Raw genomic sequence first — 24,049 nt, 5'->3', positions numbered from 1 at the left:
GACCAGGATGGGTTGTTAACATGACCAGGATGGGTTGATAATATAACCAGGATGGGTTGATAATATGACCAGGATGGGTTGATAATATAACCAGGATGGGTTGATAATATGACCAGGATGGGTTGTTAATATAACCAGGATGGGTTGTTAATATGACCAGGATGGGTTGTTAATATGACCAGGATGGGTTGATGATATGACCAGGATGGGTTGATAATATGACCAGGATGGGTTGATAATATGACCAGGATGGGTTGTTAATATGACCAGGATGGGTTGTTAATATAACCAGGATGGGTTGATGATATGACCAGGATGGGTTGATAATATGACCAGGATGGGTTGATAATATGACCAGGATGGGTTGTTAATATAACCAGCATGGGTTGTTAACATGACTAGGTTGGGTTATTAATATGACCAGGATGGGTTATTAATATGACCAGGATGGGTTGATAATATGACCAGGATGGGTTGATAACATGACCAGGATGGGTTGATAATATGACCAGGATGGGTCGTTAATATGACCAGGATGGGTCGTTAATATGACCAGGATGGGTTGTTAATATGACCAGGATGGGTTGATAATACGACCAGGATGGGTCGATAATATGACCAGGATGGGTCGATAATATGACCAGGATGGGTCGTTAATATGACCAGGATGGGTCGTTAATATGACCAGGATGGGTTGATAATATGACCAGGATGGGTTGTTAATATGACCAGGATGGGTTGATAATATGACCAGGATGGGTTGATAATATGACCAGGATGGGTTGATAATATGACCAGGATGGGTTGTTAATATGACCAAGATGGGTTGTTAATATGACCAGGATGGGTTGATAATATGACCAGGATGGGTTGATAATATGACCAGGATGGGTTGTTAATACGACCAGGATGGGTTGTTATAATGACCAGGATGGGTTGATAATATGACCAGGATGGGTTGTTAACATGACTAGGATTGTGCCTTTGGCTTCTGGACAACGAAAGAAAGTTGATATGGAAACCAATAGAACAGGAGAGAAATGCATGGTTAAACTGTATATGAGGAAGTCTTCAGGAAAATAATTGCCTCCACATTTCAATTGTGGGATTTTGCCTAGGCTACTTTGAAGCAAGGTAAGACATGCCTCACAATACGAAGTAAAACATTAACGTTTCAAAATGCATACGGTCTCCAGCTCACATTGCAAAGTGGCGTGTGACGCGCTGATAGCCTGCCTACCATTGCCTATGTAATTGAATGGCGAATGTGAGGCATGCTTCTAATACAAGTTGAGAAATAAAAATTGCTATTTTTAAAATGGTGGCCATCAAAACTGTTAATGCAGGATTGCATTTAGAATTGTTGCAATGACTGGGCTTATATAAAAACACTTTTCACTACAGCAGCAACGAGCCGAGGACCTGCATTAACATGTGAAGCTAGCTTTAGCGGGACCGTGAGCATTTCATAGCGTCATGATATTGTGCCTTGCCTGATGGGAACTAGGTCTCGTGTTATGCTGCTGTGCGAGGCAGACGATGATATTCTGCTATAACTAGGCTCTGTATGCTGTGTGACAAGATGTATGATGACTACCGAAAACGGCAACTAAGGAAAATACACACGCGACAATTTAGTTCCACTAAATTATGCAAAAGAACCTCTATTTGTTCCCACCTGCCTGACCATGAGAGCCTGTCTGCCACTCTGTACCTCCTGGACTCTGATCTGGTTTTGACCTTTTTGCCTGTCCACGACCATTCTCTTGCCTACCCCTTTGTATTAATACACATTGTAAGACTCCAACCATCTGCCTCCTGTGACTGCATCTGGGTCTCGCCTTGTGCTATGATACTTTTAGCCCTCCATAACTGGCTACGAGACTACTACAGCTCTGTTGGTGTAACATTTGACAACTTTGATACCTTCTGGAAACAAAGCTCGTATTATAAGGAGGATGGGATCCACCCAAATCATTTGGGTTCCTGGATCCTTTCACAGCATTATAAGGCTGTGTTGAGACAATGACTTATCAATGACCCGAGCCCTGCTCAGTTAATCCCTACCATTGTGTCACTGAGTTGTCATAATGCTTCAGCAAATATACATTACACCAGGGGGTGCTGGAAGACACAATGTAAGTAACCTAATTTATGTCCCTGTAACTGTCCTGAATGCCTCTGCTGATCCTACAGCTGTTGTATGCAGTAATCATGTGTCTATGAACCAGAGTTATACTGTTAGCACTGAGGCGGTGTGTCCGGGGAGGAAGTCCACTGTGAGCAGCTCACACTGCACTAACATAAATAACATGAGCATGTCTACCTCTGCTAAGCTTCCCAGTAAAGCAATGAAAACAAGCAAGCATCCCAGAAAAGTGCTGACAAATTGCCCACGTTAACATATGTAGCTTAAGAAACAAGGTTCATTAAATCGATAATAACTTGCTAGTAACAGATGACATTCATATTCTGACTATCTCTGAAACTCACTTAGACAATACCTTTGATAATACAGTGGTAGCAATACATGGTTATAACATCTACAGAAAAGACAGAAATGCCAAAATGTGTGATCGTTTATATTCAGAATCCTGTAAAGCTTAGAGAGAGGATTTCATGTTAAATATTGTTGAAGTAATTTGGCTACAGGTTCATCTGCCTCACCTAAAGCCCATTCTGGTGGGAAGCTGCTATATCAATCAACCAAATGTATTTATAAAGGCCTTTTTACATCAGCCAATGTCTCAAAGTGCTATACAGAAACACAGCCTAAAACCCCAAAACAGCAAGCAATGCAGGTGTAGAAGCACCAAGTGCTAACAGTCAGTATCTGGAAAACACGAGTAAAACACTTGATAATTTGACATCAACAGAGAGGTATATTTTCTAGGTGATTTAAATATTGACTGGCTTTCATCAACCTGGCCCACTCAAGAAAAATCTTCAAACTGGTTCCGGTTGTCAGTCAACCTACCAGGGTACAAACAGCACAGGAATGAAATCATCAACATGTATTGATCACATCTTTACTAATGCTGTAGAAATTAGCTTTAAAGCAGTATCCAAATCCATAGGATGTAGTTATCACAATATAGTAGCCATGTCTAGGAAAACCAGCGTTCCTAAGGCTGAGTCTAATATAGTGTATAAGAGGTCATACAATACGTTTTGTAGTGATTCCTATGTTGTTAATGTAAAGAATATCTGTTGGTCCGTGGTGTGTAATGAGAAGCAACCAGACGCTGCACTTGACGCATTTATGAAATTGCTCATTCCAGTTACTAATAAACATGCACCCATTAAGAAAATCACTGTACAACTGTTAAATCCCTGTGGATTGATGAGGAATTTAAAAATTGTATGGTTGAGAGGGATGAGGCAAAAGGAATGGCAAATAGATCTGGCTGCACAACCGATTGGCAAACGTACTGCAAATTGAGAAATCATGTGACTAAACTTAACAAAAAGACGAAGAAACTACACTATGAAACAAATCTAAATGACAAAGATTGATAGTAAAAAGCTTTGGAGCACCTTAAAGGCTCCCGAGTGGCGCAGTGTGCATCTCAACACAAGATGTGTCACTACAGCCCCTGGTTCGAATCCAAGCTGTATCACATCCAGCCGTGATTGGGAGTCCCATAGGGCGGCGCACACTTGGCCCAGTGTCGTCCGGGTTTGGCCGTCATTGTAAATAAGAATTTGTTCTTAACTGACTTGCCTAGTTAAATAAAAAGGTTATAAAAAAAGATGTACATAAAAATAAAATAAATAGTCAATTACATTTTGGGCAAAAGGCAAACAACGCTCCATCGTTCATTGGATCAGATGGCTCATACGTCACAAAATCCACTGATATTGCCAACTACTTTAATTATTTTTTAATTGGCAAGATTAGCAAATTTAGGCATGATATGCCAGCAACAAAACGCTGACACTACACATCCAAGTATATCTGACCAAATTATGAAAGACAAGCCTTGTAATTTTGAATTCTGTCAAGTGAATGTGGGTGAGGTGAAAACATTATTGTCTGTCAACATTGACAAGCCGCCGGGGTCTGACAACTTGGATGGAAAATGACTGACGATAATAGCGGACAATATTGCCACTCCTATTTGCCATATCTTCAATTTATGCCTACTAGAAAGTGTGTGCCCTCAGGTCTGGAGGGAAGCAAAAGTAATTCCGCTACCTAAGAATAGTAAAGCCCCCTTTACTGGCTCAAATAGCCGACCAAAATCAGCCTGTTACCAACCCTTCGTAAACTTTTGGAAAAATTAGGTTTGACCAGATACAATGCTATTTTACAGTAAAGAAATTGACAGATTTTCAGCATGCTTATAGGGAAGGACATTCAACAAGCACAGCACTTACACAAATGACTGATTGGCTGAGAGAAATTGATAAGATTGTGGGGGATGTTTTGTTAGACTTCAGTGTGGCTTTTGACATTTTCAATCATAGTCTGCTGCTGGAAAAACATGTGTGTTATGGCTTTACATCCCCTGCTATAATGTGGATAAAGAGTTACCCTTCTAAAATAACACGTTCAACGGAAGACTATCCAAAATATTCCAGGTAGAATCAGGCATTCCTCAGGGCAGCTGTCTAGGACCCTTACTATTTTTTCAATCTTCACTAACAACATGCCACTGGCTTTGAGTAAAGCCAGTGTGTCTATGTATGCGGATGACTCAACACTATACACGTCAGCTACCACAGCAACTGAAATGACTGAAACACTTAAAGAGCTGCAGTTAGGTTCAGAATGGGTGGCAAGGAATAAGTTAGGCCTAAATATAAAAACTAAAAGCATTGTATATAGGATAAATCATTCACTAAACCGCCATTAAATCGTGTAATGAATAATGTTGAAATAGAGCAAGTCGAGGTGACAAATCCAACTGCTTGAATTATTCAGTACATCTCTCTCACTCTATAGGCCTCTATTGTTTTATATGCATCTCTCTGATAGGCAAGAGAAGAAGACAGACACGGTGTCTCATCCAAGTCCAGGTCCCATATTCATATAGAATCTGAGACTAGAAGTGCTGATCTCAGATCAGGTGCACCTTTTAGATCATAATGAATACAATTATAATGGACAGGAGAGGACCTGATCCTAGATCAGCACTTCTACTCTGAGACTTTATGAATACGGGTCCAAGTCCCCAGGCATGTCAGTAAAGTGAAGAGGGACATCCATCATCAGTAAGTCCTCTGAGGGTCCCTTCATATCCTGCCTCCTGGCTGGGGCTTAGCAGGCTCTCCTCCATACACTCCAGCTCCGCTCCAAATTAAACCCTATTCCCTATTTGGTGGACTTCTTTTGACTAGGACCCATAGGGAACAGGATGCCAATGGGGACGCAGGTCTACCGGAGGGATTAGCGCTCCTCTCCTGGCCAGCCTTGACAAAGTCTTTCTTTTTGGCTTTCTCTCTCTGAACTAGAGGTCTTCGGCAGGCCCAAAAAAGTGGACCAGTTCCAAATGGACCCAGAGACAGTCAGACCCGTTCCAAAAAGGACTGAGGAAAACAGACCCGTGCTGGTTCGGATCCGAGAGACCTGTTTAGATCCGAGAGTAGAGAGAAAGAAACCTCCAACTGGGCGGTGCCAGCGCCATCACTAAACTACCGACATCGGCCAAACGATGCACAGTTAGGTTACGTGTCCTTAAAAACAGCCAAAAACAAGTTAGGAAAATAAAACAAATGTGTTGTGTTTCAATGTGTAGCAAATTAAAAATAACGGTCTACCTCACGGTTTAGCTGTCGGAGATGTGCGCGCTTAATGGATCAGGTATAGCTGTCCACTGTGCGATACTAATATTTAAAAAATAAATATTAAGGAAGACAAGCTTAGGCCTAGAGACCAAACGAGAGACATGCCGGCGTCAAGCTCCAGACATCGACATGGATTTCTTTACATACTTATCAGATAAGCTACTACTTCTATACAGATATAGGCGTACACAAGTTGGCTAATTCGTACATTTTCGATCAGAATGTTATAAAGATAAGCATTAGACTAACTTCGGTAGGTCTAAAACATTCTGCCTTTACCTCAGGATCAACTGTCAGAGTCAGTTGACGCGCCAGTGTGCCATGCCTTCATTGGCCTGCACTAGCAGAGCCTAATAATAGCAACACCACAACAAACCTTCACACAAAAAAAAAAAGTTTATTAACTTTATTAGGGTGATATCAAAAGTCAGTAAATTTTTATTAGGGAAAAATATAAACAAATTAAGTTTGGATTCTTTGGTTTCTCCTTTTCATGGTCTGAATGTGAGTAGCATAGCAGGCCTAGCGATCGTTCTATTATATTGCGGCTAACACAACATTACAGCTGGAATTTCATTTGGACAACAAAAATGTCTCAACAGAATGAAATAATAAAAAATAAACTAACTTTTGAACAGGCCTATATTGCAGCTATCACCGAAAAAGGAGCATGCCTACCCAACAAACGAGGGGGGACAACAGGCCTATAATAATAATAATTAATGACTAAACAATTGATAAATACAAAATAAATACATGAACGGTAGAAAATTGCATCAAACCTGAATAGCGAGACATAATCAATAGAGACATAATCAATAGAGACATAATCCATGTTCTACCCTGTGGACTCATATGAAGACTGAACCGGAACAAGAGGAGTGTGTGTGTAACTAAATAACAGTAATCATTTATTTGAATGGTAAATCTCTAGTCTATTGATTAACTGGGTAAATAAAGACGTAGCCCAGGTCACAATACAGGTGAATGGATATTCAAGAGGAGTGTGTACCATGCATTGGGTTATTGAGCTTGATCAGGCTGATTTCACACAAGGCTGTAGATGAAAAACAAATCTGTTTCCCTTCCATATGGGCCTTATTGTACTGATCAACAGCTTTTTACATAGAACAAACAATCTCTCATTTTATAGAAGTGTGTGCTGTCTCTTTAAAACCGATGAGTTCATTCACACACACAGTTTGAGGCTCGAGGAAAGACGACCATGAGTGGGAGAGACGTGCGGCAGGGGAGACGAAGTGAATTAAGTTTTTGGTAAAAATCTACTTTGAAATCTGCAATATTTAGCGTTATGGTTAGCATGTTATCACAAACAAGGTCCTAGGGTAGGTGAATAGATGTTCGCTTCAGCTGTAAGCTAGCAAGGAAAGTTAGCCTACAACACTGGAGGCTACCGGTATCTTCTTGCATTGTAAAGTGTAGTAATGGACATTGTTTTGCGGAAAGTTATTAACAGTTTTAATTTCTACATGCTGTGTTGCATTATTCAGGTGTCCCCCCCCCCCCCAGGGGGACAAAGACAAACACACCAGAAAGAGGGAGGAGGTAACCAGGGATTGAGACGGAGAGCGTTGAGGAGATGTTAACCAGGGATTGAGACGGAGAGCGCTGAGGAGATGTTAACCAGGGAGCGATGGAGAGCGCTGAGGTGGTGGTAACCAGGGAGCGATGGAGAGAGCTGAGGAGGTGGTAACCAGGGAGCGATGGAGAGAGCAGAGGAGGTGGTAACCAGGGAGCGACGGAGAGAGCTGAGGAGGTGGTAACCAGGGAGCGACGGAGAGAGCTGAGGAGGTGGTAACCAGGGAGCGACGGAGAGAGCTGAGGAGGTGGTAACCAGGGAGCGACGGAGAGAGCTGAGGAGGTGGTAACCAGGGAGCGACGGAGAGAGCTGAGGAGGTGGTAACCAGGGAGCGACGGAGAGAGCTGAGGAGGTGGTAACCAGGGAGCGACGGAGAGAGCTGAGGAGGTGGTAACCAGGGAGCGACGAAGAGAGCTGAGGAGGTGGTAACCAGGGAGCGACGGAGAGAGCTGAGGAGGTGGTAACCAGGGAGCGACGGAGAGAGCTGAGGAGGTGGTAACCAGGGAGCGATGGAGAGAGCTGAGGAGGTGGTAACCAGGGAGCGATGGAGAGAGCTGAGGAGGTGGTAACCAGGGAGCGATGGAGAGAGCTGAGGAGGTGGTAACCAGGGAGCGATGGAGAGAGCTGAGGAGGTGGTAACCAGGGAGCGATGGAGAGAGCAGAGGAGGTGGTAACCAGGGAGCGATGGAGAGAGCAGAGGAGGTGGTAACCAGGGAGCGATGGAGAGAGCAGAGGAGGTGGTAACCAGGGAGCGATGGAGAGAGCAGAGGAGGTGGTAACCAGGGAGCGATGGAGAGAGCAGAGGAGGTGGTAACCAGGGAGCGATGGAGAGAGCAGAGGAGGTGGTAACCAGGGAGCGACGGAGAGAGCAGAGGAGGTGGTAACCAGGGAGCGACGGAGAGAGCAGAGGAGGTGGTAACCAGGGAGCGACGGAGAGAGCTGAGGAGGTGGTAACCAGGGAGCGACGGAGAGAGCTGAGGAGGTGGTAACCAGGGAGCGACGGAGAGAGCAGAGGAGGTGGTAACCAGGGAGCGACGGAGAGAGCTGAGGAGGTGGTAACCAGGGAGCGACGGAGAGAGCTGAGGAGGTGGTAACCAGGGAGCGACGGAGAGAGCAGAGGAGGTGGTAACCAGGGAGCGACGGAGAGAGCTGAGGAGGTGGTAACCAGGGAGCGACGGAGAGAGCTGAGGAGGTGGTAACCAGGGAGCGACGGAGAGAGCAGAGGAGGTGGTAACCAGGGAGCGACGGAGAGAGCTGAGGTGGTGGTAACCAGGGAGCGACGGAGAGAGCTGAGGAGGTGGTAACCAGGGAGCGATGGAGAGAGCTGAGGAGGTGGTAACCAGGGAGCGATGGAGAGAGCTGAGGAGGTGGTAACCAGGGAGCGATGGAGAGAGCAGAGTAGGTGGTAACCAGGGAGCGATGGAGAGAGCAGAGGAGGTGGTAACCAGGGAGCGATGGAGAGAGCAGAGTAGGTGGTAACCAGGGAGCGATGGAGAGAGCAGAGTAGGTGGTAACCAGGGAGCGATGGAGAGAGCTGAGGAGGTGGTAACCAGGGAGCGATGGAGAGAGCAGAGGAGGTGGTAACCAGGGAGCGATGGAGAGAGCTGAGGAGGTGGTAACCAGGGAGCGATGGAGAGAGCAGAGGAGGTGGTAACCAGGGAGCGATGGAGAGAGCAGAGGAGGTGGTAACCAGGGAGCGATGGAGAGAGCTGAGGAGGTGGTAACCAGGGAGCGATGGAGAGAGCAGAGGAGGTGGTAACCAGGGAGCGATGGAGAGAGCAGAGGAGGTGGTAACCAGGGAGCGATGGAGAGAGCAGAGGAGGTGGTAACCAGGGAGCGATGGAGAGAGCTGAGGAGGTGGTAACCAGGGAGCGATGGAGAGAGCTGAGGAGGTGGTAACCAGGGAGCGATGGAGAGAGCTGAGGAGGTGGTAACCAGGGAGCGATGGAGAGAGCAGAGGAGGTGGTAACCAGGGAGCGATGGAGAGAGCAGAGGAGGTGGTAACCAGGGAGCGATGGAGAGAGCTGAGGAGGTGGTAACCAGGGAGCGATGGAGAGAGCTGAGGAGGTGGTAACCAGGGAGCGATGGAGAGAGCAGAGGAGGTGGTAACCAGGGAGCGATGGAGAGAGCAGAGGAGGTGGTAACCAGGGAGCGATGGAGAGAGCAGAGGAGGTGGTAACCAGGGAGCAATGGAGAGAGCAGAGGAGGTGGTAACCAGGGAGCGATGGAGAGAGCTGAGGAGGTGGTAACCAGGGAGCGATGGAGAGAGCTGAGGAGGTGGTAACCAGGGAGCGATGGAGAGAGCAGAGGAGGTGGTAACCAGGGAGCGATGGAGAGAGCTGAGGAGGTGGTAACCAGGGAGCGATGGAGAGAGCTGAGGAGGTGGTAACCAGGGAGCGATGGAGAGAGCAGAGGAGGTGGTAACCAGGGAGCGATGGAGAGAGCAGAGGAGGTGGTAACCAGGGAGCGATGGAGAGAGCAGAGGAGGTGGTAACCAGGGAGCGATGGAGAGAGCTGAGGAGGTGGTAACCAGGGAGCGATGGAGAGAGCTGAGGAGGTGGTAACCAGGGAGCGATGGAGAGAGCTGAGGAGGTGGTAACCAGGGAGCGATGGAGAGAGCAGAGGAGGTGGTAACCAGGGAGCGATGGAGAGAGCTGAGGAGGTGGTAACCAGGGAGCGATGGAGAGAGCTGAGGAGGTGGTAACCAGGGAGCGATGGAGAGAGCAGAGGAGGTGGTAACCAGGGAGCGATGGAGAGAGCTGAGGAGGTGGTAACCAGGGAGCGATGGAGAGAGCAGAGGAGGTGGTAACCAGGGAGCGATGGAGAGAGCTGAGGAGGTGGTAACCAGGGAGCGATGGAGAGAGCTGAGGAGGTGGTAACCAGGGAGCGATGGAGAGAGCAGAGGAGGTGGTAACCAGGGAGCGATGGAGAGAGCTGAGGAGGTGGTAACCAGGGAGCGATGGAGAGAGCTGAGGAGGTGGTAACCAGGGAGCGATGGAGAGAGCAGAGGAGGTGGTAACCAGGGAGCGATGGAGAGAGCTGAGGAGGTGGTAACCAGGGAGCGATGGAGAGAGCAGAGGAGGTGGTAACCAGGGAGCGATGGAGAGAGCTGAGGAGGTGGTAACCAGGGAGCGATGGAGAGAGCAGAGGAGGTGGTAACCAGGGAGCGATGGAGAGAGCTGAGGAGGTGGTAACCAGGGAGCGATGGAGAGAGCAGAGGAGGTGGTAACCAGGGAGCGATGGAGAGAGCTGAGGAGGTGGTAACCAGGGAGCGATGGAGAGAGCAGAGGAGGTGGTAACCAGGGAGCGATGGAGAGAGCTGAGGAGGTGGTAACCAGGGAGCGATGGAGAGAGCAGAGGAGGTGGTAACCAGGGAGCGATGGAGAGAGCTGAGGAGGTGGTAACCAGGGAGCGATGGAGAGAGCTGAGGAGGTGGTAACCAGGGAGCGATGGAGAGAGCAGAGGAGGTGGTAACCAGGGAGCGATGGAGAGAGCAGAGGAGGTGGTAACCAGGGAGCGATGGAGAGAGCTGAGGAGGTGGTAACCAGGGAGCGATGGAGAGAGCTGAGGAGGTGGTAACCAGGGAGCGATGGAGAGAGCTGAGGAGGTGGTAACCAGGGAGCGATGAGAGAGCTGAGGAGGTGGTAACCAGGGAGCGATGGAGAGAGCTGAGGAGGTGGTAACCAGGGAGCGATGGAGAGAGCTGAGGAGGTGGTAACCAGGGAGCGATGGAGAGAGCTGAGGAGGTGGTAACCAGGGAGCGATGGAGAGAGCAGAGGAGGTGGTAACCAGGGAGCGATGGAGAGAGCTGAGGAGGTGGTAACCAGGGAGCGATGGAGAGAGCAGAGGTGGTGGTAACCAGGGAGCGATGGAGAGAGCTGAGGAGGTGGTAACCAGGGAGCGATGGAGAGAGCAGAGGAGGTGGTAACCAGGGAGCGATGGAGAGAGCTGAGGAGGTGGTAACCAGGGAGCGATGGAGAGAGCAGAGGAGGTGGTAACCAGGGAGCGATGGAGAGAGCTGAGGAGGTGGTAACCAGGGAGCGATGGAGAGAGCAGAGGAGGTGGTAACCAGGGAGCGATGGAGAGAGCTGAGGAGGTGGTAACCAGGGAGCGATGGAGAGAGCAGAGGAGGTGGTAACCAGGGAGCGATGGAGAGAGCAGAGGAGGTGGTAACCAGGGAGCGATGGAGAGAGCTGAGGAGGTGGTAACCAGGGAGCGATGGAGAGAGCTGAGGAGGTGGTAACCAGGGAGCGATGGAGAGAGCAGAGGAGGTGGTAACCAGGGAGCGATGGAGAGAGCAGAGGAGGTGGTAACCAGGGAGCGATGGAGAGAGCTGAGGAGGTGGTAACCAGGGAGCGATGGAGAGAGCTGAGGAGGTGGTAACCAGGGAGCGATGGAGAAATGAGGAGGTGGTAACCAGGGAGCGATGGAGAGAGCAGAGGAGGTGGTAACCAGGGAGCGATGGAGAGAGCTGAGGAGGTGGTAACCAGGGAGCGATGGAGAGAGCAGAGGAGGTGGTAACCAGGGAGCGATGGAGAGAGCTGAGGAGGAGAAAACCAGGGAGCGATGGAGAGAGCAGAGGAGGTGGTAACCAGGGAGCGATGGAGAGAGCTGAGGAGGAGAAAACCAGGGAGCGATGGAGAGAGCAGAGGAGGTGGTAACCAGGGAGCGATGGAGAGAGCTGAGGAGGTGGTAACCAGGGAGCGATGGAGAGAGCTGAGGAGGTGGTAACCAGGGAGCGATGGAGAAATGAGGAGGTGGTAACCAGGGAGCGATGGAGAGCTGAGGAGGTGGTAACCAGGGAGCGATGGAGAGAGCTGAGGAGGTGGTAACCAGGGAGCGATGGAGAGAGCTGAGGAGGTGGTAACCAGGGAGCGATGGAGAGAGCAGAGGAGGTGGTAACCAGGGAGCGATGGAGAGAGCTGAGGAGGTGGTAACCAGGGAGCGATGGAGAGAGCTGAGGAGGTGGTAACCAGGGAGCGATGGAGAGAGCAGAGGAGGTGGTAACCAGGGAGCGATGGAGAGAGCTGAGGAGGTGGTAACCAGGGAGCGATGGAGAGAGCTGAGGAGGTGGTAACCAGGGAGCGATGGAGAGAGCTGAGGAGGTGGTAACCAGGGAGCGATGGAGAGAGCAGAGGAGGTGGTAACCAGGGAGCGATGGAGAGAGCTGAGGAGGTGGTAACCAGGGAGCGATGGAGAGAGCTGAGGAGGAGAAAACCGGGCGCCTCTGAGAAATTAATCGATCCGTTTTAGCAACCAATCAATCCAACAACTTTGCTAATGCAGAGACATGGAGAGTTCAGGGCAGATGAAATGAGTTGGGGGAAACTAAGAGCCAAGTTCAGACTCATCTATACCGTCTACCCTCAGCGGCTGAACACAGAAAGTGTGTGTGTTCTTTGAAAGCCTTCTCCCTGAGCCTCTTACCCTTCACCATCTCCCATAATCCTCCAGCACTCCTCTGACCGTCGGTTGGGCGGATAAATAGACCGAGCACCCAGACCGAGCATGGAATTAGGAAAATATTCAGTAAAATCCCCATAAAGGTATTTATATAGCTGTCATTGAAGATCAGTCTGGCATGCTATTCCCCTACAGTGTATGTATTTGACTAGCCCTATACGACAGTAGTGCATTATTATTATTATAACATAAGGGTGATATTGGAGGTACAGAGAGGCGTTTTGGTGAGGAGACAAATCTGTGTGATAATACATCTTATTGAGTACAGAATCAGGGCAGATTAAATCAGGCACGCAAAGCAAGAGGATTAACCCCCCCGCTCCCCCCTCCCCCCCCCTGCTCCCCCTCTCGGCTGGCAGAGAACATGCTGGAGCTCAGGGATACATACAGGTTCTCTGCAGCTCCTTGGTAAAGCACGGCTCTTGAATCGCCAGGATAGTGGGCTCGATTCCTGGGACCACCCATATGTACATAATGGAAGCACGCATCACTAAGTCGCTTGGGATAAAAGCACCTGCTGAACGGGATATATTAAATACTGAGTGTACAAAAAAAACACCTGCTCTTTCCATGACAGACTGAATCCAGGTGAATCCAGGTGAGATCTATGATCCCTTATTAATGTCACTTGTTAAATCCACTTCAGTCAGTGTAGATGAAGGGGAGGAGACGGGGTTAAAGAAGGTTAAAGAAGGATTTTTAAGCCTTGAGACAATTGAGCTGTGTATGTGTGCCATTCAGAGGGTGAATGGGCAAGACAAAATATTTAAGTGCCTTTGAACAGGGTATGGTAAGTAGGTAAGTAGGTGCCAGGTAAGTAGGTGCCAGGCAGACTGGATTGAGAGTCCTCAAACCAGAAATACAGAGATAGTTTAGAGACAAAACAGAGTTCTCCCATGGGCCCCCGAGTGGTGCAGTGGTCTGAGGCACTGAATCGCAGTGCTAGCTGTGCCACTAGAGATTCTGGGTTCGAGTCCAGGCTCAGGCCGCGACCGGGAGACCCATGGGGCGGAGCACAATTGGCGTGGGGGACCACCCAAATGAAAATGTATACATGCATGATTGTAAGTCGCTTTGTAAGTCGCTAAATTGATATACATGTCTATTGTCTACCTATGAGACAGCATCCACGGGGTTACAGCGGGTTCGTTAGAGCATCCACGGGGTTACAGCGGGTTCGTTAGAGCATCCACGGGGTTACAGCGGGTTCGTTAGAGCATCCACGGGGTTACAGCGGGTTCGTTAGAGCATCCACGGGGTTACAGCGGGTTCGGTGGAGTATCCACGGGGTTACAGCGGGTTCGTTAGAGCATCCACGGGGTTACAGCGGGTTCGGTGGAGTATCCACGGGGTTACAGCGGGTTCGTTAGAGCATCCACGGGGTTACAGCGGGTTCGGTGGAGTATCCACGGGGTTACAGCGGGTTCGTTAGAGCATCCACGGGGTTACAGCGGGTTCGGTGGAGTATCCACGGGGTTACAGCGGGTTCGTTAGAGCATCCACGGGGTTACAGCGGAGAGGGAGGAGTCCAGACAGACGACACATAAAAAAAAAACATAACAGATGACTCTATTCTCCCAGCATTCCACAGGGACTGAGAACCTATCAGCACACTAGAAAACCAGGGGGGAGACAGAGACAGTGTACTTCCTGTTTGTCTATTGAAAAGTGTCCATTGAGAGCATGCTCGTCACGGAGTAATAGTAAACCAATTACACAAATACAGTAGCACAACAGTCAGTAGCTCCAGACCCTGGGTGACAGGGGGAGGCCCCAGCGCATCAGGCCAGGAGACAGAACCTCTCTCTGGGGTAGAGTCTGGTTCCCCCGCTGTCTCAGAACTGGGTGGTCAGCCCTGAAATAGCCCTGAGCAAGAGCCTCAAGGAGACACCACATTCTACTCGGACAGAAACATCTGATGACAGCCCAGACAGACAGAGACACAGCCCAGACAGACAGAGACAGACAGAGACAGACACTAGGTAGTAAGGAGCATATAGTCATTCATCCCATCACTTTATAAGCGACTATCACAGCTCCCCAGTGTCCCTCGCTAAGACTAAAGGGCGTACAGACAGAACCCCATCCAGTGGTATATTTGGTGATTTGGAATGTATAAATAACAATATAATCTCTCAGTATTTACAGTGTATTGCTAAAGCCTGGATTTAGACAGGCTGTTATTGAGCAGCAAGAGAAAGTCCAACTCGGGGCTTTCCTCTGGATGGAGAGGAGACCCATAATCACCGGATTATATCAGAGGACTATGAGAGAGCTGCAGTGACTGGAAATTAACCACAGGAGTAAGTGATGGGATGAAGAAAATGTTCAGGAAACACACAGAGGTTAGAAACTCACTTTGCTGTGCAGTCCTCGTCATACTTGGTCTTCAGATCAAAGAGCTCTGCCTGAGTTGTTTCAAGAGCTGAAAAAGAGGCAGGAAACAACAGCTTTAGTCAGGCCAACAGTGTGTGACAGATACAGGACAGGTACTGAATGGACTGGTAGCTACCTGTCTGTAGGGCCTGGGCCTTGTGGTCAGCATCAACCAGCTTAGAGGACATGGACTCCTGGCTCTCCTGGAGCTTTCTGGAAACAGAGAGAGAGATGGAGGGATGGGGAGAGACAGAGAGAGAGATGGAGGGATGGGAAGAGAGAGAGAGAGATGGGGAGAGAGAGAGATGGGAAGAGAGAGAGAGAGATGGAGGGATGGGAAGAGAGAGAGATGGAGGGATGGGGAGAGAGAGAGAGATGGGAGAGACAGAGAGATGGGGAGAGACAGAGAGATGGGGAGAGACGGAGAGACAGAAAGATGGGGAGAGACAGAGAGACAGAGAGAGGGATGGGGAGAGACGGAGAGAGAGATGGGGAGAGACAGAGAGAGAGAGAGATGGAGGGATGGGGAGAGAGAGAGAGAGATGGGGAGAGAGAGAGAGAGAGATGGAGGGATGGGAAGAGAGAGAGATGGGAGAGACAGAGAGAGATGGGGAGAGACGGAGAGACAGAGAGATGGGGAGAGACGGAGACAGAGAGACAGAGAGAGAGATGGAGGGATGGGGAGAGACAGAGAGAGAGAGATGGGGAGAGACAGAGAGAGAGAGAGATGGGGAGAGACAGAGAGAGAGAGATGGAGGGATGGGGAGAGACAGAGAGAGAGAGATGGAGGGATGGGGAGAGACAGAGAGAAAGAGATGGAGGGATGGGGAGAGACAGAGAGAGAGAGATGGAGAGATGGGGAGAGACAGAGAGAGATGGAGAGATGGGGAGAGACAGAGAGAGAGAGATGGAGGGATGGGGAGAGACAGAGAGAGAGAGAGATGGAGGGATGGGGAGAGAGAGAGAGAGAGAGAGAGAGAGAGAGATGGAGGGATGGGGAGAAGAGAGAGAGATGGAGGGATGGGGAGAGAGAGAGATGGAGGGATGGGGAGAGAGAGAGAGAGAGAGATGGAGGGATGGGGAGAGACAGAGAGAGAGAGATGGAGGGATGGGGAGAGACAGAGAGAGAGAGATGGAGGAATGGAGGAATGAGGGAGGGGAGAGACAGAGAGAGAGAGATGGAGGGATGGGGAGAGACAGAGAGAGAGAGATGTAGGAATGGGGAGAGACAGAGAAAGAGATGGAGGGATGGGGAGAGAGAGAGAGAGATGGAGGGATGGGGAGAGACAGAGAAAGAGATGGAGGGATGGGGAGAGACAGAGAGAGAGAGATGTAGGAATGGGGAGAGAGAGAGAGAGAGAGATGGAGGGATGGGAGAGAAATAAAAAGAGGGAGACAGAGAGTCATCAACTATGAGTTATTTAAAGCCATTTAGAATAAGACATTATATCAGAGAGTGACAGAGTTACATCAGCCCTGACTCCCTTACTGTTAAATAATAAAATACCAACCAGAGTTTCTCACCATTTCTCATCCAGTTTATTCCTTAAAAACCTAAAAAACTACAAACCACATCATTAGCAAGCTGTATTTGGCAGTAATGTGCTCCCTCTCTCCCTCCTCCTCCCTGATCTATCGCTCTTCCTCTTGGTCACATGTTTCAGAGGTCCATCCATATACTGTAACTCTCCTCTCTATATTCCTAGTAGATACTGTAACTCTCCTCTATATTCCTAGTAGATACTGTAACTCTCCTCTATATTCCTAGTAGATACTGTAACTCTCCTCTCTATATTCCTAGTAGATACTGTAACTCTCCTCTCTATATTCCTAGTAGATACTGTAACTCTCCTCTCTATATTCCTAGTAGATACTGTAACTCTCCTCTCTATATTCCTAGTAGATGCTGTAACTCTCCTCTCTATATTCCTAGTAGATGCTGTAACTCTCCTCTATATTCCTAGTAGATACTGTAACTCTCCTCTCTATATTCCTAGTAGATACTGTAACTCTCCTCTCTATATTCCTAGTAGATGCTGTAACTCTCCTCTCTATATTCCTAGTAGATACTGTAACTCTCCTCTCTATATTCCTAGTAGATGCTGTAACTCTCCTCTCTATATTCCTAGTAGATACTGTAACTCTCCTCTCCTCTCTATATTCCTAGTAGATGCTGTAACTCTCCTCTCTATATTCCTAGTAGATACTGTAACTCTCCTCTCCTCTCTATATTCCTAGTAGATACTGTAACTCTCCTCTCTATATTCCTAGTAGATACTGTAACTCTCCTCTCTATATTCCTAGTAGATACTGTAACTCTCCTCTCTATATTCCTAGTAGATACTGTAACTCTCCTCTCTATATTCCTAGTAGATACTGTAACTCTCCTCTATATTCCTAGTAGATACTGTAACTCTCCTCTCTATATTCCTAGTAGATACTGTAACTCTCCTCTCTATATTCCTAGTAGATACTGTAACTCTCCTCTCTATATTCCTAGTAGATACTGTAACTCTCCTCTCTATATTCCTAGTAGATGCTGTAACTCTCCTCTCTATATTCCTAGTAGATGCTGTAACTCTCCTCTATATTCCTAGTAGATGCTGTAACTCTCCTCTATATTCCTAGTAGATACTGTAACTCTCCTCTCTATATTCCTAGTAGATACTGTAACTCTCCTCTCTATATTCCTAGTAGATGCTGTAACTCTCCTCTCTATATTCCTAGTAGATACTGTAACTCTCCTCTCCTCTCTATATTCCTAGTAGATGCTGTAACTCTCCTCTCTATATTCCTAGTAGATGCTGTAACTCTCCTCTCTATATTCCTAGTAGATGCTGTAACTCTCCTCTCCTCTCTATATTCCTAGTAGATACTGTAACTCTCCTCTCTATATTCCTAGTAGATGCTGTAACTCTCCTCTCTATATTCCTAGTAGATGCTGTAACTCTCCTCTCCTCATATTCCTAGTAGATGCTGTAACTCTCCTCTCTATATTCCTAGTAGATGCTGTAACTCTCCTCTCTATATTCCTAGTAGATGCTGTAACTCTCCTCTCTATATTCCTAGTAGATGCTGTAACTCTCCTCTCTATATTCCTAGTAGATGCTGTAACTCTCCTCTCTATATTCCTAGTAGATGCTGTAACTCTCCTCTCTATATTCCTAGTAGATGCTGTAACTCTCCTCTCTATATTCCTAGTAGATGCTGTAACTCTCCTCTCTATATTCCTAGTAGATGCTGTAACTCTCCTCTCTATATTCCTAGTAGATACTGTAACTCTCCTCTCTATATTCCTAGTAGATACTGTAACTCTCCTCTCTATATTCCTAGTAGATACTGTAACTCTCCTCTCTATATTCCTAGTAGATACTGTAACTCTCCTCTCTATATTCCTAGTAGATACTGTAACTCTCCTCTCTATATTCCTAGTAGATACTGTAACTCTCCTCTCTATATTCCTAGTAGATACTGTAACTCTCCTCTCTATATTCCTAGTAGATACTGTAACTCTCCTCTCTATATTCCTAGTAGATACTGTAACTCTCCTCTCTATATTCCTAGTAGATACTGTAACTCTCCTCTCTATATTCCTAGTAGATACTGTAACTCTCCTCTCTATATTCCTAGTAGATACTGTAACTCTCCTCTCTATATTCCTAGTAGATACTGTAACTCTCCTCTCTATATTCCTAGTAGATACTGTAACTCTCCTCTCTATATTCCTAGTAGATACTGTAACTCTCCTCTCTATATTCCTAGTAGATACTGTAACTCTCCTCTCTATATTCCTAGTAGATACTGTAACTCTCCTCTCTATATTCCTAGTAGATACTGTAACTCTCCTCTCTATATTCCTAGTAGATACTGTAACTCTCCTCTCTATATTCCTAGTAGATACTGTAACTCTCCTCTCTATATTCCTAGTAGATACTGTAACTCTCCTCTCCTCTATATTCCTAGTAGATACTGTAACTCTCCTCTCCTCTATATTCCTAGTAGATACTGTAACTCTCCTCTCCTCTATATTCCTAGTAGATACTGTAACTCTCCTCTCCTCTATATTCCTAGTAGATACTGTAACTCTCCTCTCTATATTCCTAGTAGATACTTTAACTCTCCTCTCTATATTCCTAGTAGATACTGTAACTCTCCTCTCTATATACCTAGTAGATACTGTAACTCTCCTCTCTATATTCCTAGTAGATACTGTAACTCTCCTCTCTATATTCCTAGTAGATACTGTAACTCTCCTCTCTATATTCCTAGTAGATACTGTAACTCTCCTCTCTATATTCCTAGTAGATACTGTAACTCTCCTCTCTATATTCCTAGTAGATACTGTAACTCTCCTCTCTATATTCCTAGTAGATACTGTAACTCTCCTCTCTATATTCCTAGTAGATACTGTAACTCTCCTCTCATTATTCCTAGCAGATACTGTAACTCACCTCTCCTTCTCTGCATAGTCATTGTGGAGCTGGACTTGTTTCTCCTGGACCAGGTTCTCTGCCTGGTTCTTCAGGGACTGTTCATAGTCCCGGATCTTCTCCTTCAGCGCTTTAATAGTCACCTCTAGACCAGGAGAGAGAAGACACCATGAGAGAGAGAATGGAAGACAGGATAGAGGGAGAGGGGGTGAGAGAAGACACCATGAGAGAGAGAGAAGGTGGAATATATTAAGATGTCCCTTAATGAAAGGAATATTACAAACAGGATTCACCCTAGCTTGAAACTAAAAGGTCAATCAGGTGATCAACCCGAAGGGATTTGAAATCCCCAAAATATTCCTTCCCCTAGAACACTTGAACCGGTGACTATCCCAGGAAATAAAGACATTTTGTCTGTTTCAGCATAAAACCAGATGGTATTTACTGACAGGACACGAACAGGCTCACCTTCATCAGAACGGCGATTCATGACAAAGAGGTAAACCTGTTCATGTGTCATCAAATATCGGCTGCTTTATGCACAAACAGAGTGTTCCTTCTTTTTTGTCACTTCCAGAGAGTTAGTATGTTAACTCCACCCTTTACTCTCTTCAGTCTCGGCCATCTGCACATCATAACCTAGTTCCCTCGTCTGTCAACTCCACCCTTTACTCTCTTCAGTCTCTGCCCATCTGCACATCATAACCTAGTTCCCTCGTCTGTCAACTCCACCCTTTACTCTCTTCAGTCTCGGCCATCTGCACATCATAACCTAATTCCCTCGTCTGTCAACTCCACCCTTTACTCTCTTCAGTCTCGGCCATCTGCACATCATAACCTAGTTCCCTCGTCTGTTAACACACAGGCCGCAGAGCAGACACAACCCGTCTCATTTCTGCTGTCTAAGAGTACATTTAATGTCCGCATTCAGAGTAGATTCAAGTTGATACCCCATACCCCTGCTGAGGGATGTCTGGCTGGCTGTGTTGATACCCCATACCCCTGCTGAGGGATGTCTGGCTGGCTGTGTTGATACCCCATACCCTGCAGAGGGATGTCTGGCTGGCTGTGCTGATACCCCATACCCCTGCAGAGGGCTGTCTGGCTGTCTGTGTTGATACCCCGTACCCTGCAGAGGGAGGTCTGGCTGGCTGTGTTGATACCCCATACCCCTGCAGAGGGATGTCTGTCTGGCTGGCTGTGTTGATACCCCATACCCTGCAGAGGGATGTCTGGCTGGCTGTGTTGATACCCCATACCCTGCTGAGGGATGTCTGTCTGGCTGGCTGTGTTGATACCCCATACCCTGCAGAGGGATGTCTGGCTGGCTGTGTTGATACCCCATACCCTGCTGAGGGCTGTCTGGCTGGCTGTGTTGATACCCCATACCCTGCAGAGGGATGTCTGGCTGGCTGTGTTGATACCCCATACCCTGCAGAGGGAGGTCTGGCTGGCTGTGTTGATACCCCATACCCCTGCTGAGGGATGTCTGGCTGGCTGTGTTGATACCCCATACCCTGCTGAGGGATGTCTGGCTGGCTGTGTTGATACCCCATACCCTGCAGAGGGATGTCTGGCGGGCTGTGTTGATAACCCATACCCCTGCTGAGGGATGTCTGGCTGGCTGTGTTGATACCCCTGCTGAGGGATGTCTGGCTGGCTGTGTTGATACCCCATACCCTGCTGAGGGAAACCACAGAGAGGAAACCACAGAGGGGAAACCACAGAGGGGAAACCACAGAGGGGAAACCACAGAGGGGAAACCACAGAGAGGAAACCACAGAGGGGAAACCACAGAGGGGAAACCACAGAGAGGAAACCACAGAGGGGAAACCACAGAGAGGAAACCACAGAGAGGAAACCACAGAGAGGAAACCACAGAGAGGAAACCACAGAGAGGAAACCACAGAGGGGAAACCACAGAGGGGAAACCACAGAGAGGAAACCACAGAGAGGAAACCACAGAGAGGAAACCACAGAGAGGAAACCACAGAGGGGAAACCACAGAGAGGAAACCACAGAGAGGAAACCACAGAGAGGAAACCACAGAGAGGAAACCACAGAGAGGAAACCACAGAGGGGAAAAGCAGCCATCTAATAGGTGGATGTCTGAGAGGGCAGGGGGATTCCTTTCAGGAAGTGAGATGAAGATTGAGAGCACTGCTGATCGTTCGGTTTGATTGAGAGTTCTCAGCACTGTGCACGAGTGAGTGATTTAAACTCCCTTCTCCCTGATCTGACACACAATCAATAGTGGAGAGGTCTTTCAGAGCCCTCTTACCCTGCCACTGTTTAACACCTTAAACATTTATGTTGCTGGGATCAATGTCAACTGCTGAGGGTTTCTCTGTCTGTGTGTGTGTGTGTGAGGGGGGGTCCCTGTCTGTGTGTGTGTGTGTGAGGGGGGGTCCCTGTGTGTGTGTGTGTGTGTGTGTGTGTGTGTGTGTGTGTGTGTGTGTGTGTGTGTGTGTGTGTGTGTGTGAGGGGGGGGTTCTTCAGTCTGAAAGGATAAAGGAATAGGAAGTAGAATAATCAATACGGAATAGAACGCTGCTGCTATTGAGCTGTTCCAATTAACTGAGCTCTCTGTCTCCACATCCCCCCCTCCCTCCCGACATCCCCCTCCCCCCTCTCTCCTCTGCACCCCCCCCCCCTCTCCTCTGCATCCCCCTCTCTCTCTCCCCTCTGCATCCCCCTCTCTCTCTCCCCTCTGCATCCCCCTCTCTCTCTCCCCTCTGCATCCCCCTCTCTCTCTCCCCTCTCTCTCTCCCCTCTGCATCCCCCTCTCTCTCTCCCCTCTGCATCCCCCTCTCTCTCTCCCCTCTGCATCCCCCTCTCTCTCTCCTCCTCTGCATCCCCCTCTCTCTCTCCTCCTCTGCATCCCCCTCTCTCTCTCCTCCTCTGCATCCCCCTCTCTCTCCTCCTCCTCTGCATCCCCCTCTCTCTCCTCCTCCTCTGCATCCCCCTCTCTCTCTCCTCCTCCTCTGCATCCCCCCCTCTCCTCCTCTGCATCCCCCCCTCTCCTCCTCTGCATCCCCCCCTCTCCTCCTCTGCACCCCCCCCCCCCTGCATCCCCCCCTCTCTCCTCTGATCTGGATCCTTCAGGGTTTCTAGAGGAAATATTCCACTGTGTCTGGCACACCTCTTTCCTTCCTCCCTTCTCCCGCCATTGTATTGGTTTGTGAGAGTGACTCACCCTGGTTCTTGACCTCGGCAAACTCTTTGTTGTAGTCCTCTAGAGTCTCTCGTAGTTTGAGGTTCTCTGTCTCGATGTCGTGCATCCGCTGGAGCTTCTGCTGTAGCTGCTGACCCAACTCCAGCACAGGGGCGGGGTCTGACAAAACACACACACACTGCGTTACACACACACAGGGAGCTAGCTAGTGTGGGGAGGAGTGGTCCTGTTGAGGAGAAACAGCAGTTAAGATTAGCTACAGTCATCCACCCTAGTCTCCTACGCTGTGGTACTGAGAGAGATAGAGAGAGATGTTTCCCATGACAATAAATCCCAATAAATTGAGAGACAGAGAGGAAGCATTTTGTACACCAAATGACATGGGTGATAACCTATGTGACGCTAGTTTAAGTCAGAGTTGAGTTACGGATCAGTGTTGTCTGTTGGTCTGATAAAGTTGGGCTTGTCAGCCAGTCAGTCTGATTGGTCCTCACCGGTGGGGGACGGGTGATTGACAGGCGTAAAGTAGGAAGTGACGGGAGAGTGATGCACATCATCGTCCCCGCAAAATGAGCAGTGTGTGTGTGTGTGTGTGTGTGTGTGTGTGTGTGTGTGTGTGTGTGTGTGTGTGTGTGTGTGTGTGTGTGTGTGTGTGTAAATGTCCAGGCCTCAACACACAACATTCACTTCAACAAGCCATCCAGGCTGTATCACAACCGGCCGTGACTGGAAGTCCCATAAGGGCGGACCAGCATCATCTGGGCTTAGCCGGTATAGAACGTCATCTGGGTTTAGCCGGTATAGAACGTCATCTGGGCTTAGCCGGTATGGAACGCCATCTGGGCTTAGCCGGTATGGAACGCCATCTGGGCTTAGCCGGTATGGAGCGTCATCTGGGCTTAGCCGGTATGGAACGTCATCTGGGCTTAGCCGGTATAGAGCGTCATCTGGGCTTAGCCGGTATAGAGCGTCATCTGGGCTTAGCCGGTATAGAGCGTCATCTGGGCTTAGCCGGTATAGAGCGTCATCTGGGCTTAGCCGGTATAGAGCGTCATCTGGGCTTAGCCGGTATGGAACGTCATCTGGGCTTAGCCGGTATGGAACGTCATCTGGGCTTAGCCGGTATGGAACGTCATCTGGGCTTAGCCGGTATGGAACGTCATCTGGGCTTAGCCGGTATGGAACGTCATCTGGGCTTAGCCGGTATAGAACGTC

At 48.4% G+C, this 24,049-nt stretch overlaps 1 protein-coding gene across 8 annotated transcripts in view; it reads right to left on the bottom strand.

Annotated features, from left to right (window-relative positions):
* The window catches only part of cux1b (cut-like homeobox 1b), a 171,585-nt gene that overhangs the window by 83,525 nt on the left and 64,011 nt on the right, over positions 1-24,049 (bottom strand). For all 8 annotated transcript variants that reach the window (XM_071358038.1, XM_071358036.1, XM_071358037.1 and 5 more), the window contains exons 5-8: positions 22,856-22,993; positions 19,681-19,804; positions 15,366-15,442; positions 15,212-15,278 (exon numbers count right to left, since the gene is read on the bottom strand). In XM_071358038.1, the coding sequence (XP_071214139.1) occupies positions 15,212-15,278; positions 15,366-15,442; positions 19,681-19,804; positions 22,856-22,993 (406 nt within the window). The remainder of the gene's footprint in view (positions 1-15,211; positions 15,279-15,365; positions 15,443-19,680; positions 19,805-22,855; positions 22,994-24,049) is intronic.

This window comes from Salvelinus alpinus, chromosome 21 (genome assembly GCF_045679555.1).
Source record: "Salvelinus alpinus chromosome 21, SLU_Salpinus.1, whole genome shotgun sequence".
NCBI classification, from domain to species: Eukaryota; Metazoa; Chordata; class Actinopteri; order Salmoniformes; family Salmonidae; genus Salvelinus; species Salvelinus alpinus.
The sequence above is the reverse complement of the archived record's forward strand: the minus strand, read 5'-3'. Positions and strand labels throughout refer to the sequence as shown.